The sequence below is a fragment of the Sipha flava genome, unplaced genomic scaffold, assembly GCF_003268045.1.
Source record: "Sipha flava isolate LNK unplaced genomic scaffold, YSA_version1 0_pilon_pilon, whole genome shotgun sequence".
NCBI lineage: Eukaryota > Metazoa > Arthropoda > Insecta > Hemiptera > Aphididae > Sipha > Sipha flava.
Genome location: NW_020271713.1, coordinates 691,414 through 709,162, shown reverse-complemented (window position 1 = coordinate 709,162; position 17,749 = coordinate 691,414). Strand labels below are relative to the sequence as shown.

At 34.8% G+C, this 17,749-nt stretch overlaps 1 protein-coding gene across 1 annotated transcript; it reads right to left on the bottom strand.

The window, feature by feature from the left end:
• Positions 1-305: 305 nt before the first annotated feature.
• On the bottom strand, positions 306-5,200 carry LOC112688770 (probable cytochrome P450 6a13). The gene is made up of 5 exons (XM_025562157.1): positions 5,008-5,200; positions 3,731-4,764; positions 2,143-2,367; positions 729-980; positions 306-643 (listed from the first exon to the last, which is right to left on the bottom strand). Exons 2-5 carry the CDS (start codon positions 4,623-4,625, stop codon positions 468-470), a joined length of 1,548 nt encoding a protein of 515 aa, XP_025417942.1. The 5' UTR covers positions 4,626-4,764; positions 5,008-5,200; the 3' UTR covers positions 306-467.
• Positions 5,201-17,749: the final 12,549 nt, after the last annotated feature.

The following is a 17,749-nucleotide window of genomic DNA, read 5'->3' as shown; positions in this document are numbered from 1 at the left end:
GAGGACCATTAATGGTAGGCAATATAATGTTTAAAAATATTTTTGTAAAATTATATATTTATATGTGCAAATTTCATATTATGTTTTTATAATACATTGTTAATCGATTACGATTAAAAATGTATTTTGAGATAAGATCGTAGAAATTAAAAATTAATCAATCCAACATTTTCTCTAAAAACGTCTAAGTCGGGACATATAGACATCCTGAAAACATTTTTCGGGACACCAAGACATGAAGTCCAAAACCGGTGACATCCGGTTTTCCGAGGTGTATGACAACCTTAGTTATAAGTATTTAGCAGTTAAGTTTTTATATTTAATATCTTTAATCTATACGATATTAATTTTAATAAAATGTGCGTTAATGGATAACACAATTATTTGTGTTCCATTTAAGTGTAATATATTAATTCATAGGTTAATTAAATTATTTTCCTTTCTCTATCGACAAAATCCTATTACGTTCATTTGGGATACTGTATTGGTTTAAATTTTAACCAAACACCATTTGCCGGTAAATTGGCTACCGCGTTCATACTGAATGTTATCGGAATTTCGGTTTTATCACAAGGTTCCACTTCGTATTTGATCAAGATTTCGGTTAGGGCCAATTTCATTTCCATTTCAGAAAACCGTTTCCCTAAAGCAATGCATAATATTTACAAATGATAAATCATCATCGATGTCAATTTGCATATTTCGCATTGCACAATAGTCTTAAATACCTATGCATATGCGAGGTCCGTCTCCGAATGGTAGATATGTACCACTTGGTCTTTTGGCCTTTTCTTCCGGGGTGAACCGTTCAGGATCGAACGCCTGGGGATCCGGGTAAAATTCAGGATCGTGATGAAGTGCGTGGACCGGAATCAGAACTTTCGTACCTTTTTCAATTACCAGCGTGTCATCGGGTACCTGGTAGTCTTTTGTAGCTTCTCTAAACAGTGTAGACACTGGTGGATACTTCCGCATGGTTTCTGTAACATGTCGTTTTCATTATTATTTGTAGCGAACGAATAATAATCATTCATATCATTAAAATATTATTTTATATTTAGGGACGGCAAACATTTTCTCCGTTGCGTTTTTGTTCATCACGTGATTTACAAACGTTACTTATTGTATTAGTATATACTTGTCAATATTGTCAATAAGAATATACTATTTAAGTTATTTATTGTATTATGTATAAGTTATCGGCATTATGGATAATCCGGTATTTTGCAAAATACCTAGGCATTACATAAAATGCCAAAAATCACTTGGCAATATTAATAATATGAAGTTTGTCTAGGTAATATGTATAATGCTAAATGTGGAGTAAGCAATATGATGAAAATAAACGAAATTGGGCATTGACTATTACCTACGACTTTACTTACCGTTTATCATATTTGTGCGAGCAAGATTTAACACAATAAATATTAAGATTCTTTTACTAATTTAATAATAAATCTGAGGTACAATATTGAACGTACTAAAAATTTTATTACAATATCATAATTTTTCTCGTCATTTTCGTGTCTCGTTTTGATGTTGCAACTATGCATACGATTTATATGAAGTCAAATTTACAAAACAAACGTTTACGTTTAAAATTTTTTTTAAAAATTTGGCCATTAATACTAGTTTTTTATATAATGAACAGTATAATGAGCTGATAAAAATTCAATCCACAAGAATTGGCTAAGGATTTTTAAAATGTGTTTGTAAGTCCAAGTGTCAAAACAAAAAGTGTATTTGCCTTAAAAATAAAATGTTGTGTACTTCAAAATGTAACTTTTCTACAACATATTATAAAAGTTATAATAAGTAAATAGTAGTTTAAGTAAAATATTTATATAATAGTAATAATATAATAATAGATAAAAATTCAATTTTGTTTTTAATATTACTAATAATTTATAATAATTATAAGAATCTTAATGTAATATAACATGTAATAAAATGTTTTGTACTTTGCCTAAAAAAATTGACATTTTGCATAATGCCTAGGTATTTTATAAAATACCTGAATTATCTATATTGCCGGTAACATATATATTGGTAAACCATATATAGTTTTCGCTCTTTTTTCGTACATATATGGTTTATTAATGTGTGTTTATTATTCAACAGTAATGAAAAATGTATACTAACCAGCCAACACCATTTCTAAATACTGTAAATCAATTAGAAATTCATTGTTCATTTCCCCGTTGTATTTGAATTTCACCGTATTAATTTCTTCTCGCACCCGATCTTGGATTTGTTTGTGCAATGCTAGTTCGTATAGACATAAGCTCGCCGCTGTAGACACCGTCTCAAATCCAACAGCGAATAGCAAAAATGCATTCGCCAAGATATCTGTTTCTTCAAATTTAACTAAATATGTAACAATGATGATTATTATATAACAAATATGTTTTCGGTTATCTTAAATGTGGAATGTTAAAATTGTTTAATCTTCATGCTAAAAAAAAAAGAATACTTCAGAAATATCTGTAATATGAACTACATTTTAATGTACATGACTTTTCAATGAACTAACATATATTATTTTAATCAAATAATATAAATGAATATCAATTAACTACAATTGAATGCAAAGTAAGAAATCAACAAACAATTATAGATTAAAAAATAATAAAAAGAAAAAAAGTATAACGTACAAAAATTAATGAAATCAATTCTTAAACCGCATGTATAAATTGAATCGTCAGTGTAATTTTATTTTTGATAGTTTCATCGAAACACTTTCGTTTTCATATACAATTTGAGTTAGTCTATTAAACGAACAGGTGATGATACCAATGAGGATCTATTAATTTTATTAATACGTATACGTTTTATACGTGACATCAAAGTTAGGTGTCAAGGTCAATAATTATTTAAAAATCCTATAAAGAAAAACGCAGACATTGAAAGCCTATTCAACAGACCAAACATTCAAAGTCTTCCACTATCCAAAAGATTAGAATAAGCTGGGCATGTATGATGGGCGAAGCAGTATTTGACCAATAAAGTTTTAATCAATAATCCATATGGGAAGAGACTAGGAAGACCGCGTCAGCGACGGGACCATGTAAAGAACAATTTGAAAAGATCTGATTAAACAGTAGTAATAGAAGATGCCGATGACAGAGATGGTTGAAGGGTCTTAGTAGAAGACGTGAACGCCTTCAGAGCGCGTAAAGCAAAAAAATAAAAAATAAATAGTTAATTTAAAATTACTGATAAATTAGATAAAAATTCAGAAAATGGTAAGTAGCAAAAATCAAATCTACCCCATTTGATTGATATAACCAAATTTTGTAAAAAACGAACGTGCCATAATGATGTATAATTAATATCAGATGATATTTATAGCAGTCCAAATAGGTTGAAGATAAACCAGATAATACAATATTTCGAAAATAATTATTATGTATTTTCGTTTTTTTTTAGAAAATAGTTATAGTTCTTCCGTATAAAAACGATAAGGGTTACATATTTCGATTATTATATTAAAATCTAGTGATCGAAACGTTCACAGCTTGGTTTTTAAAGCATTTAACTGGTTATGCGCTCAACACATAGAAACATACGACAAGCGTACGTTTTTACTAATATCTCAATGCCATAACACATGTGACTTGTGACGTTTCAGCAAATATCGGTTCGTAATAACTATTTTACAGAGCCACTGCATGGCATACAATAACAGTAACGCATGCGATATATAAATCGTTATGAATTTACGACTCACCCGATGGTACCGTTTTGTTGACGACCAGATCGTCGCGGGCCTTGATCAGCGATTGCATCAAATCGTCCCGGACCACGTTGTTGCGCTCGCGGTATCGTACGGTGTCGGTGAACGTGTTGTCGAAGAACTCGATCGTGTCGAGCGGAATTTCGTAAACGTGCAGCGCCCTTCGGAGTGCGGGCGACACCATCCAGGCGATCTGGGAGAGCAGCACGCGCAGGGACGGTTTGAACACGGTCTTGCCGTACCGCCGGAACGGGGACTGGTCGTCGTTGATGGTATTCAACTGCAGGCCGAACGCACACGTGCCGATCACGTCAGTCGCGTACCTGCCCAACACGTCACGCACCTCGAACACGTGGCCACCCGTGGCCACCACGCCGGCCACGTTGCGCATCAGCTCCTCGCCGCACTCCTTCATCTGGCCGTGCATATGCTTCAGCTTACTGGACGCAAACCCCGGGCTCAACTTGGCGCGCATCGTCTTCCATTGGTCGCCATTCATAATGAACAGCCCGTTGGCAAGCCGGTTCTCGGTGGGCAAGGGCTTATACAAGCCGTGGTCCGTGAAGTGCGTGAAGTCCTTGATCAGCATGCGGTTGATGAGCACCGGGTCACGGACGATCAGGAACGGCATGCGCATCTGGTAAATGCCGCCGTACCGGTGGCCGCTAAACGCGTTGTACGCGTTTTGGATCATGTCGGTCGATCTTTCCATGCCCAGCAGCTGCCACGTGAGGTTGCCGAACAGCGGCACCGTGGGTCGCAGCCACGGCACTTTCCTGTCACGCCAGTAGCCGTACGTTGACGTACAGAACAGGTACGCGATGGCGGCCGCGGCCATCAGCGCAGCGGCCAACAGCCACCAGCCATCGCAGTCCGTCCACGTGGCCATGGTCTCGGTCGTTCTGTTGCGCCCGACGTCGATGCGGTGGTGGACGCCTGAGTGCGCGGCCCACGCGAACGAATGCCTCGGGCGCGGAACGAAAAATGAACGGCCGGTCGAGCGAACGGCTGCCGTGCGGACGTCTAACCTAAGGAGAAACTCGAGGAAATCGATGAAATGTACACTGAACGGAACATGGAAGGCTGCTGCAACAACCTTGTACGGGGACGCTTGACTAACAATGAAACTAGATTTAGAGTGTATTTTTTCGAGTTTCCTTCGAAAGTTATTCGATTATATTAGAGAACAAATCGGAACACATCCTCGCAATATTCCATTCCGGATGTTATCGTTGAATTTCAATAATAATAATATTCACTGTGATAAATACCTATGAACGAGTCGACCGTGTCACACCAACATTGGTTTCTGGCACCTCGAATACTACGCGATCTTGCTACGTAATTTTGAACGCGTGTTTGTAGGAAACCGAGGTTTTAAACGTTCGGTTCAAGTGCACACGAAACGTGTCAGGCAGCGGACGCGCGCGTGCAACAACGGTGGCGTTGTTCGACTTCGAATTTTTGTCGAGCCATCGGTGCTCGTAAACAATTACAAACGTCATGACATATGTGTAAATAGTTCTAATTGATATTAATGGTTAGTGTTCGTCTATGCGGCCTCGATCGTCTATTAACCTCTCTACAGGGTGATGCGTGTTGTTATGTGTATATTTTTAATTTTTTATTTTTTTCAACCCACATCGGCTGATTATTATTTTATAATATCTTTTCTTTTTTTTTTTTTTTATCGCGCTCTAACAAAACTACCTCTCTTATTATCGGTCGAAATGTGCACGGTTTTTTTGTCCTCATATTCCGATCGGCTGATGCGGTAAACAAATAAATTATTAGACAATTAACTCTTCGACATCCCACCGTAACCAATATGAATCTGAAAAAACTGCCCGCCGGAGTCGTGTGTTGAACACGAACTAACGAATTGGTTTAAATTGTTTGTAAAGAACAGAAGAACATTACATTATATATGTACACTAAAACTTTAATACACCATTTACCGAAATTCCGGAAATAATAACTGCTATGTAGTGGTGTCCGTCCTATAGAGGTGACCGGTAACAAAAGTACAAACCTTGTAGGCGACCACTATATAGAGTACATTCAAATTTTAAAAATAAAATACCAAATAAATATCGTTAGTTGTTTTGTTTAAATGATAGTCTCAGAATAGTGTCATAGAGCTCACCGTTAACGAAAGTTTTACTGTATAATATTTTTTTTTTAAATATACTGTCTGTTTAAAAAAAAAGTGATTCGCTCTGTATTCCACCGATAATTATAGTTAATGTTTTTTCGTTATCAACATCATAATAACATGTGACACAACCTGTCGATGATCATTAGTAATGATTCATATCACAGATTATATGAATAATTAAATTTAATTCATATTATCTGTGCTATATATCTGTTATATAGGTACTTATGAAAACGGTTTTGCTTTTCCAAAGTTAAAACTAGTCAAGTTGTCAAGTGTTGTAATATGAAAAATTACAGGTAGAATAGCTGTGCAAGGTCGAAGAATTGTACACACATCATTGACAGATATTTTTCACTTCAAATACGTTAATTAAACATTGCTTCAATATATAGTTATTATGTTTCAATTATTGCAATTTAAATACAATTTATGTAGCCAGTATCATATATCGTATTGTATATAAATAATTTGATAATATTGTTTAGGTATATAAAAAACTTATCTAATCATATAGAAGACAAATTAAAGATATTAACATGTTAAATGAAAAGTTTCAACAGGTCAGTGGAACATGAAATTTTATATCTCTAGCTGTATAACTTATTGAAACATATAATATTCGCCGCGGACCACTGAACGGCTAATGATATTATGCGTTATGCAAATTATCATTTCCGAAATCGTGAAAATCACATGTGCGCCATAGGGCAGTGCTGGATCTAGGAAACTTGACGCCCGGAGCTAATAAAAATGCAGCATTCATACGTAGAAGTAAACACGGGGTGTGTTCATGACTTTTTTTTACTTTTCATAAACTTATAAGGTTCCTGATACCATCAGCGCCTGGGGCGAACCTATCCACTTGTCCCCATCCCCCTAGAGATCCGACACTGGCAACAGCAATACCGAAACACGTTAGTTTTCAGTATAAGCCGTAAAGCGTCGTAAATAGAGCGGTACACGTGCAAAGTAAACTAGGGCCTAATCCGTTAACAGTCGTCCTTTTCAGTGGTAAACATATGTAAATAGTAGACATAATTATACGGCCCACGGTCGTCGCTGATTATCGTGAAAAGGTCGGCCGTTGCAAACCGATGCATTTTGTACCAAATGGTGTGCATTATGTGGCAGCGGTGCCATCGTCGTTACGTCGTCCGGGCATTGACGTGCGGAAGAATCATGGCCGTCGCGTGCACGCAGATTGTGCACTGCTTGCTCATTGATCGCGTCGGCTAATTTATTTAGCCAGTTATATGTATAACACCCGGTGACCGTGGTACGGCTCTCGCGGGGATTCGGAATTTCTCACTGATCAAGTAATTTGTACCCGGTTTTACTTTCTCTCTCACTCTCTCTCTCTCTCTCATTCTCTCACCCCGTCGCACACACACGCGATGCTCTCTTCATTCATGTCGATGTAAACATTCGTTTGCGCGTGTACGCGTTCTCGATCACCACCACCACCACCACCCCTACTCACTTTATCCATCGTTATATCCGTTTCCTCCCGCGCTTTTATCCCCCGGTCCCGCGTTGTTTGTTCAGACCGATTCGCCATTGCTGCACCCCTTCCCACCGTGTCCGCTGTTCTGTGTCGAATATCCGTATAAACATACCTGGAAATGTTTATATTCGCACACGATTTTTATTTTTTATTTTTTTCACGTTTTGTTTGTCGACCAATTGATATGCGTATATCTCCATAAAACGTCTATTGTTTAAACATTTTTTTTCCCCTCATCACGTTTCGCCGTAATAAATCTCATTTATCTGGAGCCGGATTGAAAACGAAAAAGAAATCAAATTAAAAATCGTGCGCTACCTGCGCGTACGTCGGTGCACGTACCGATGAAGAATGACTCGATTATTCTAAAGCGAACATCGCGTTACATTGCGTACAGCAATTACGTAAACCATATTATACACACACTTGGCACACGTAGTATCGTACTTATACGTAGCATCACTATTCCGTTTGAATCAGACTTGTTTTTATAGTATACATCGTTCGAGCTATACTACGGTATATAAACTGTATATTAATATCTTAAGGACATGGTAATAATGAACGTCCTTAATGATTTTTGTGTATTTAAAGCACTTAAAAAATCGCATAGAAACCATATCCAACCATGTCAATCGATGACAAAATGACATATAGCTGATGATATTCAGGCTTCAAAAAAGGGTAATTTTCTGATGACACAAAATTATCAAAAATCATTATTAAACAGTAGTAATTCTTCGTACTTGTTTTGAAATTTTATTTCACAATATCTAAAAAATAAAAAGTAAGGGCGCGACCGATGAAAACATTTTAATAAATCGGCTTTTACAGGTTCTCGTACGAGGAAATTTCCGCAAGACGTTTATGTTGTACCTTAGGTGGTGAATAATGTAACTTAGATATGGGTGAGGTGAGAAATCGACGGAGAAATTCGTGTCGGCGCTGTATATTTTTAATGTCGGGATCTAGGAACAAATGCACCATCTATGCCACTAGTGTAAATAACTTCTCGTAAGTCTATAAACATATAAACGTAAGCAATAAGTAAAGGAATGTCGTTTATTTATTTTTCAAGAGGTATCTTCGCAGAATGAAACGTATAAGATCTTACGACCGCTAACACATAATATATAATATATATATTATGGCGGTGATGTACACACACACACACATATATATATATATATGTTTTTGGTTTCGTTCACCGTCCAACAGATTCGATTCAATCAAACACCCCCTCTCACGTAGGTACCGCACGCGGTATATTATATATTATTTTGCCGACGGTTGTATTTTTTTCCTTTTTCATTTTCTCCTTTACGCCGACCGTTCGAGCAACCGATTTTGGCGGTGGCTGCGACTACACGCAGTGCATGTACGCGAAGAAGAACTATTATGAAATATTAATTCCGTTACCGGCGTACAAAGTAACTGGCGGCGCGATAAATATACGTGTGCGCGCGTATAATTTCGTTGGCCACGTCGGATTGAATTTTTTAACGGCCCGCCGCCCAATACAAAAGCCGAGGCTGTAGACGTATACACACACACACACACACACACACACACACACACACACACACCATGTATATTTACGAAAAAAGACGATGAGAAAAAAAAACGAACGCGCACAAAGAAATGTAAAAATAAAATAAAATAAACGCGATGCCAAGACGGTGGGGGGGGATGCAACGGCAAAGAATTAGTTCGAATGGATCGTGTACAGAGCGTGTTGCGAGTATACAAGGGCGACGGTGGCGTAGAAAAGTTATCGGTCTTATGGGAGAGTCACGACGGGGTGGAGGCACGAGAGGAAGTGAGTCGTGACATTCGAATGTATAGGTATACGCTCTATGCTGGTGTATAGTTGAGTGTGTATATGTATGGGTAGTAGCTGCGCGTGTATATGCTGTGCTCGGCGGTGGTATTATTAATAAATATTAAAACAGCCAGAGGCGAAAACGCGTGCGTTATTAACTTTGAGTTTGGCGTATAATTAAGCATGCTGTTCTTTCTCTCTCACTCTCTCGCCATCTCTCGCTCAACCCTCTTGTATCCTTCTATTAGTTTAATTTTTCTCTTTAACTACCATTATATCTCTCTTTCTCTCTCTCACACACACACACTCTCTCTCTTTCTATTTCTCTCTCTCTCTCACTCTCTCACTCTCTTTCTCTGTCTCTTTTATATTGTTCACTTTGTCATATCGTGTACCAGTCGATAGCCGTACAGGTGTACATATTATGTAGTCACGTGGAACCAAATAAAAGTAAATAACTATTAAAGCAACCGCCACCGCGTCCTCTTGAATAATTCATTCCAATTTGAATTGCCAAACGACCGGTTGTCGTTTTCGTCCTCGTGTGTTGGCGGAGTGCACGTGTCCGCCCTTAATATTATCTATATATATATATACGATTTAGTGCGTTCGTAGGCAAGAAAGCACGAGATCTTCACGCGTTTTCATCATTACCGTCATCACTTATATTAATATTTACATAATATTAATGTTATTAATGTAGTAACATTTTGAAGACGGTCGCACTTTATTTTTGGGGCTGATTTGCACGCGCGTACTTATATAACCAGTGTAACCAAGTCACTAATAAAACCGTTTCTACATGGACATTTTTAGAAGTGATCGTTTACCGCACTTTTATTAACAGTCTTTATCTTTAACTCGACACATAAAATATAAAATTTGTCTCGTTTTTTCCACCGTAGAAGCAACACCATGGGCGGCTGAACGACACCGTTCTTAGATGTGTCTCAGGGACAATGCCCTGGAAATTCAGGCGAGTGATAATTGTGTATTTTTTTTTGTGAATTATGACATAATTATACTTTGACCGGTACCCCTATTTATTAATATTTATTTTTTTGTCTATTTTTGTCTGTTTATGAATTATAATTTTTTTTATACATGCGAGTAATCACTGGAGACTGATGATGTATGTTATGTTGATTCTAGGCATAACCCCACATTCCTCGCGGGTTACAATAATTGTTATTATTTAACAATTATTTTTAAATACATTATTATTATCAATGCTCCTGGTAAGCGTCCAGAGGAGCAAATGGGATCGAAATATAGGTATGTAAAGTCTAAATTTCTGCTTTTGTCGTGATTTATTTTATTTCTATTTATTTCTATATTGATTGTTGGTTATATAAATAAAGACATCATGTATAAATTAATTAATTGTGTATGAATATAATTTCCTGCAAACGAAAAATATACGTCACTCCGGTCTCACAAGTTCTCAGCTCGTGGTTGGCGACCCGATATAGTTTGTCACGTAACGCTTCACAAAATAAATAATACGAGTATATACAAAAAGTGCGAGACTTTGAAATGAATCGTAATTTTTTTTTTAATTATAGTAGGCAGGTGATTCGTGAAAACTATATTAAGTATAATTAATTATTTTTTTCCAATAATATTTAAGCGTTCGAATCAATAGCGATTGAACGTGTTTACATGTGCATTCGTATAATATAGTAAAATAATATAAAGTAGGAATCGGATTATTCGGATGAAAAGCAAAACATATTTCAAATATTATGAAAATCTTTCATCACGTCACGCGAAAACTGATTATTGGCGTCGTTTTAATGACTTTTTCTTTTCTTTTTTTTTCGACAAAAACTCGACCGTTCCACGTTAGTGGTGAAACATCGAAGCAAAATTACATTTCACACACACGCGTACGCACACGTAAGATGAAAAAAGAAATTAAAAGAGAGAAGATAAGTTTCTGGATGTGTTATATATATATATATGGAGTGAGTATGAAGGACGAACGACATGGACGTGACGGTGGAACCGGGAGAGTGTGTGAGATACTACTCCCCACGACCGAGAGATAGTGTACAAGAGTAAGATGGTTTTCACGTAAGTCACAACGGACCGGCTATACGCATCGCTCAGACTGAGTGTCAATAACTATATGTGCGTATGTGTGTGTGTGTGTGCGTGTGTGTGTGAGCCCGCGCGTGTATATAATCGGCAAGCAATCAAGATAGACTGTGTCAATATAGCACCCCAGGGGGCTGTTTAGACAATTTTGACGAAAGAATGGCGCGGTAACTGCGAGATATTTGCGACGTGACTGAAGGTGAACAATAACTTCGACCCCGTCGATCTCACGCGCCACGCGGTTCGTACCGCACGTCTGTCGTCCGTCGCCGTTGTCGGTTTCGTAACGTCATAATCCGTTCAAACTTTTTTCTCTCGCTGTTATCCCGCATCCTCCAACCCCCATCGTCTCCGGTCCTCGTTCGCCCGGTCTCTTATTTCCTTTCTCCGGTCGACAGATAAACGTGCGCGCACACCTCAACGCGCCGATATGACGGTACGCGTCACCACTACCAACCACGGGACGCTTCGTGCGTTTACGACACGAAGAAACGCGGTAGTTTCGGCTAAACGTTTTACAAGGCGTCCTCGCGGCATATAAAAAAAAAAAAAAAAACGCGCGTGTATACACATCGTTTTAACACTCTTCGCCACCAGTTTATATGAACTGTATACACACATATTTACACACACAGTAATAGCGGTGTAACCCGCCGCTGTCGGGTTCCTTTCATCCTCGTTACGGTTCCCGCCGCCCGTCCTCGTCGCTCCCGGTGTTCGGAGCTAGTTCCTTGGGGCCAATAAAGCGCCGCGAGTTTATTGCCTCGCCGATCGGTCGAGATTTGGGTCTGGTTAAAAAGTTTTGAACAGGCTTAACGACGGGGCAATATAAAGAGTGCACTCTCCGCGCGCGCGACGGCTTCCTCTCCACGTTTGATAAATTCGATTTCTCGCGCAGCTTCCGTTGTCCGGCTCTCCCGGCCGCGTGCACCACGTACGTGTGTAATAACGTACTTTTATAATGCGCGCGCGCTCGCTGCGCATCAATCGCGAACGCTCGTCGCACGCGAGATTCACCCCGTGAACGGCCAGGCAACGGTCGTTACGTTTTCGACACACCCTTCCGCCGTCGTCCCTGATAACGTTAGTGTAGTCCCCTGATTCCGTTGCACCGTGATGATGCGAACGCACGCCACTTAAAACCGCGTTACTCCACCGACTCCGGAGACCCGGTGATGTGCACACTGCACCTAAACCTAACGCAAACCGTGTTCTCGTTCGCGCGAACGGAATCGTTCTAGAGGGATTCGACGACCGTTTTTCGCCCGCACCTTTTTCGCATTACACGCGTGCAACGCGTACGCCGTAGGATTTCAAGCGCGCGCACCGCTGTAATTCATTGGTTTTAATTCGATTTTTACGGCACAGCTTTTTCCTAGACACCTCGTAGTATTCCACCCGGCTACGGATCGTATCGGGTATCGCTGTTGTAACGAGCTCACGTATGTTTTGTTCGAGGTAAACGGTTTCGTTTTTAATTCCGTGTCCGGACTTCGAGGGATCGAAGTTTCTACACGTTTCCGGTTCGTTTCAGACGTTCGTGAATTCAATGATTCCCGGGTTTTATCCGCGGAACAGACAACCGTGTAAAGATTATACGATCAAAACGTATCTAATACATAGAAGAAATACGACCAAATCAGTAAAATACAATCGATGAATACAATACAATACAATACAAACGATCAGTTTCAATTTGATTAGAGAAAATTGATTTTGTTACGGAAAATTATAAGATTCAATACTTCTATTAAGCAATTATAAATTAATGAAAAACAATATCAATATAAATGTCAACACTGTTTGGGGATGATAACAATTTTAATGTGTATTTGCAAAGTATACAACGTTAAAAAATATGATTTCTCATTTAATTTGAACGTTACGAGTTGTACGTAATACTTTTGTAAAAAATACAGTATTCTATCATAATATTATGTAAATTCACACGTATATAAAATTATATGTATTTAATTAACTTCAGTATGTTAATCACAGTTTTAAAGTATATGAAATGGATTTTTTTTTTGGCGCTACCTTTTATTATGTATCCTACCGTACATTTTGAACTTTATGAATTAATATAGATATAATACGATTTTTTTTTTTGCATAAGGCATGAGTAGTCTATATTATGTGTCCAACCCTTAACATCATCAAACCTCTAGGTGGTTCTTTCGTGGGGCGATTTTGGGACAATAACATCCAACTTTAATCATAAATAATTTCGGTACCAAAAACAAAGGTTTGAAACATATTTTTACTCATAACTTCACCAATTATGAATATGACTCAGATGAAATTTCGTATAAATGCGTAAAATATTCAAGAGCAACGAAAAGGTCTGTAATTTATGAGAGAGTTTACATTTTTAATAAATACTCAAATTTCCATTCCATGCGATATGTATTTTGTGTGAAAATAATTCATCTTTGACGATAATAATGTATTAATCAAAGTATTCATACTTATAAATCATAATAATATATTAAGATTTTGAAGTTATAAATATTAATTCCTTATTTTATATTCTGCAAATTATGTTTCAAGGCTCCTTACGATAAATTCTTTAAAAATTAGTCATATTAATAATATAGAGTAGTGGATGACGTATTAAAATGTTGTTTCTTATTATAATATATAATAACAGTTTTGTCTTTGATTTATTAATTTTATTTAACGAATTCATAATAATTTATAACTTAATTATTTTTCCTAAACTAAATAAAAATATAAAATAAATAAATTAGAATTTGAAATTACTAAATGGCATATTTTATTTAAATTTACACACACAAAAAAAAAAAATTCTAATTTATCGAAAAATTATCACAAAGATTTTTAAATCATAAGAATAAATGACTGGGTGTATAATAAAGATCTTAAAAATGCAGTTTTTAGGTTTATATTTTGTACGATAGTAATTAATCAGTTTTAACTTTAAGTATCTGCAAAAAAATGTAACTAAGAATTATCTTTCGATTTTTAGTATTACACACCTAAGAAGATTTTCATCATGTTATTTATTATTCAAAACAATTTCAATAAAAACTTTTAATTGTAAACACTTAGGTGTTAATCGGATGATCTATAATTTTAGGATAAATTATTATGCATTTTTCGAGTTGACTCTTAAATAAATTATCAACTAAAAAGCTACATTTTACATGAACCAAATAGCGATAAATAAATAATTTATATTTGCTTAGGTGAATTCATCGCACTATGCAATGGTTATACAATTTAAATTACCTATATTATAATATAAAATTTATTGCATATAGTAAAATGGATTTTTTGATAGAATGTACTTTAAAACAATGCTATTGCAGTAAAAATCCGTACATGAAGAATATAATAAATAATTATGCTATCAATAATCACTGTTCATTTCAATTTAAAAACGTTTATGTTATCTGAATAATGTAATTTGATTTGTGAAATTTTAAAAATTGACATTTATTATTTAAGTGTAATATTACATAATTAATCACTTGTTCAAATGTAAAATAGTTGCATTTTCGAAAATAAATTGTATTTTAAAAGAATTTATTTAATAAATGGAAACAAATTAAAAATATATTACTAATGTAATTTAAATGCTATTCAATAAACAATAAATCATTTTTTATGTAGTCTATAGACTAATATACAAAACGCCTGCGCTATAATAGCCAAATCTTACCAATAAAAGACCACGCTATCACTATCAGAAGTCAAACTGTTTTCCATCTATGAGCTGGTAAGAACTACCCAAATCTATTTTTATCAGAAACATTGATAAATAAAATAAATAAATATACACGAAGAAAAAATATACACACAAGTGAAATAAGCATATAAGAGTTATTCTGAATTAAATTATAATTAATTTTTATTTTAAAATGTATTTTGTTAATTGTTAATTCTTTTTTTGATCATATATAATTTATATTTATCATTAACTACAATTATGTAAACGTACAAACATCAGATATAACTTAAATATTTTTCAATCAATACTGCATAAATTATCGACTAAAATATATATATTAAATTCTATACGTAATATTTATGTTTAATACCATCTGAAACAGAAAACAATTTGTAGTTTATTGATTCATGGACAACCAATACTAATATTTCTGTGAATAATTAATGTGTCCAATTGAATTTCATCATAAAATACAAAATGTTATCTTGTTAAAACAAAAGACTATAAATTGCTTAATGTAACGTGTCATTTTATTGTAACCATATATGGTACTCAGTGCTTGATTTCAAAAAAATAGTAGAAGTACTCTGATGAAACATACAAATTTTGCGTCCGTGCCTAATTAAAAAACAGAACATTACTGCGTTCATTCTCATATGACATCCTGAAATATATTACCACAAATCAACGAATATTTCATAACTTATTATGCTTACTTTCAAAGTCTGAACCATAAACTCAATATATACTTACGAATAGTATGTATGTGTTTTGTATAATGTGGTTAAAATACATCAAAAATTGTCATTACAACAAAATTAAAATAAATAAATAAACTACAGGCATCTATGTCTATTTAGTGGTAATAGGTACGCGGTTTTGTATGCCAACAGAAATTGTCGATGTTGATGTTATCATTATTATCATTTATCAGGTACCGCTGTATCAAAAACCAATACTTAGTTATATACAATTTGTAAATGGTTTGTTTTTTTTAAAAAATTTAACTTTTGTAATTTTTTAAAAACTAAATTAAATAAAGTACCATGCGTATTTTTTTTAAATAAAATAGTAGGGCTACGCCAGAATATTTGATAATTTAGTTGGAGTACACAGTCCTCTTGTATCCTCCAAGTTAAGCACTAACCTTATGGATTATTTATTTTTGATTAAGGTTTTCTTCAACCCCAAATATTTGTGGGAAATTGTTGGTGGAAAAACTGAAACACTAACGATTAATTTTATTTTTTATTTTTATTATTCGAACCTGGTTGAAAATAAAAAAAAAATTGATGTTTTGTGTTGGCGGAAAAATAAAATTAAGTCGATAATTAACTTCAATCATAATAGCAGTGATGAACTATACATATTATACCAGTTAAATTTCAATGATCAGAATTTTTGTTTATTATTTACAGTAATATCATCTGCATCAATGGGCATTTACTTCATTTTCCAACGCATTTGATACGCTTAAATTGCCGATAAATAATGTTGGTAGTGTACATATGTTTTCAAAAATTAAATTCTGGTGAAACGATAGGCATTGTCGTCGTTGGAACACAAAGTTACCTCTCCAGAGGAATGATGGGAAACCGTTTTTTACGAAGTGTCTACATTTATAAATTAAAAATTATTCGTTATTCATTTAATCTATTTTTTTTACATTTTTTTTTTACATTTGTTTGTGTAATCCGTGGGGAACTTTCGATAATATCTACTGAATGTTGGATCATGTATATACATAAAGTATTGTCTCTAAGTTTTATCGATAATTTAAATTCAAATCATCCGCATTGATAAATACATACAAAATATATGTTTGATATTATTGTGTATGTCGGGTACAATAGGAGTTTACAATCGAAATTCCGAATCAACGGTTTTATTTTCTCCGTTGAATATTAGTCCTGCCTGAGCGCATAATAATTATTTATAGGTGAACCGATGCCTTTTAATCTATAATTGTTCTTTCACGTTATTTCTAAAAAATGTATGTCTTCTTATTAATGTCAACTGTGCGCAATCATAAGTACCTATATGAATACACTTTCAGTAATTTATAAATAACTTTGTAACATTTCGAAAAATAATTGATCACTCAATATTTTTGTTACTTTCATACATAATAGTCATCAATCAATCAAACAAAATAGAAATAATATATTTGAATATTTATTTAAAAACAAAAAATTAAAAAAAAAAAACAAAAATAAAAACAATTTTAACAATGTTATAATTTCTATAGTTTAAACAGTCGTAATAAATCTAAATGAAATGTCTATTTAAAATTATATGTTTCATTATGTGACGATAGCCGATGAACTTTTTTTGTGTAGTATGTATGTTTAAACTTTATTTATAAAAAATTAAATTTAAATGTTTCTACTAAATGTAAAAGTTATATACCATTTTCAACATATTGTGTCGACAAACTTTTGAGGCGTTGTATTGTATAATATATAGTCAAGTTATTACGTGCATTATAAATGTAGAAATTATAATTAGAAACTATAATCGATTCCCTACGTATAATAATTTTTCAAATTTACTCCATGTAATTTGGTAGAACAATATCCAATTATAATAATAATAAATATAATAGGTGTAGATAGAATACAACGCGTTGTATTACGCGTAATGTAATGGAATCAAAAATCATATATACTAAGTAATCGTATTTTGTTCGTGTTGTTTTTAATTGTTTCCAAATATTGTTTCAGACTTGGGAC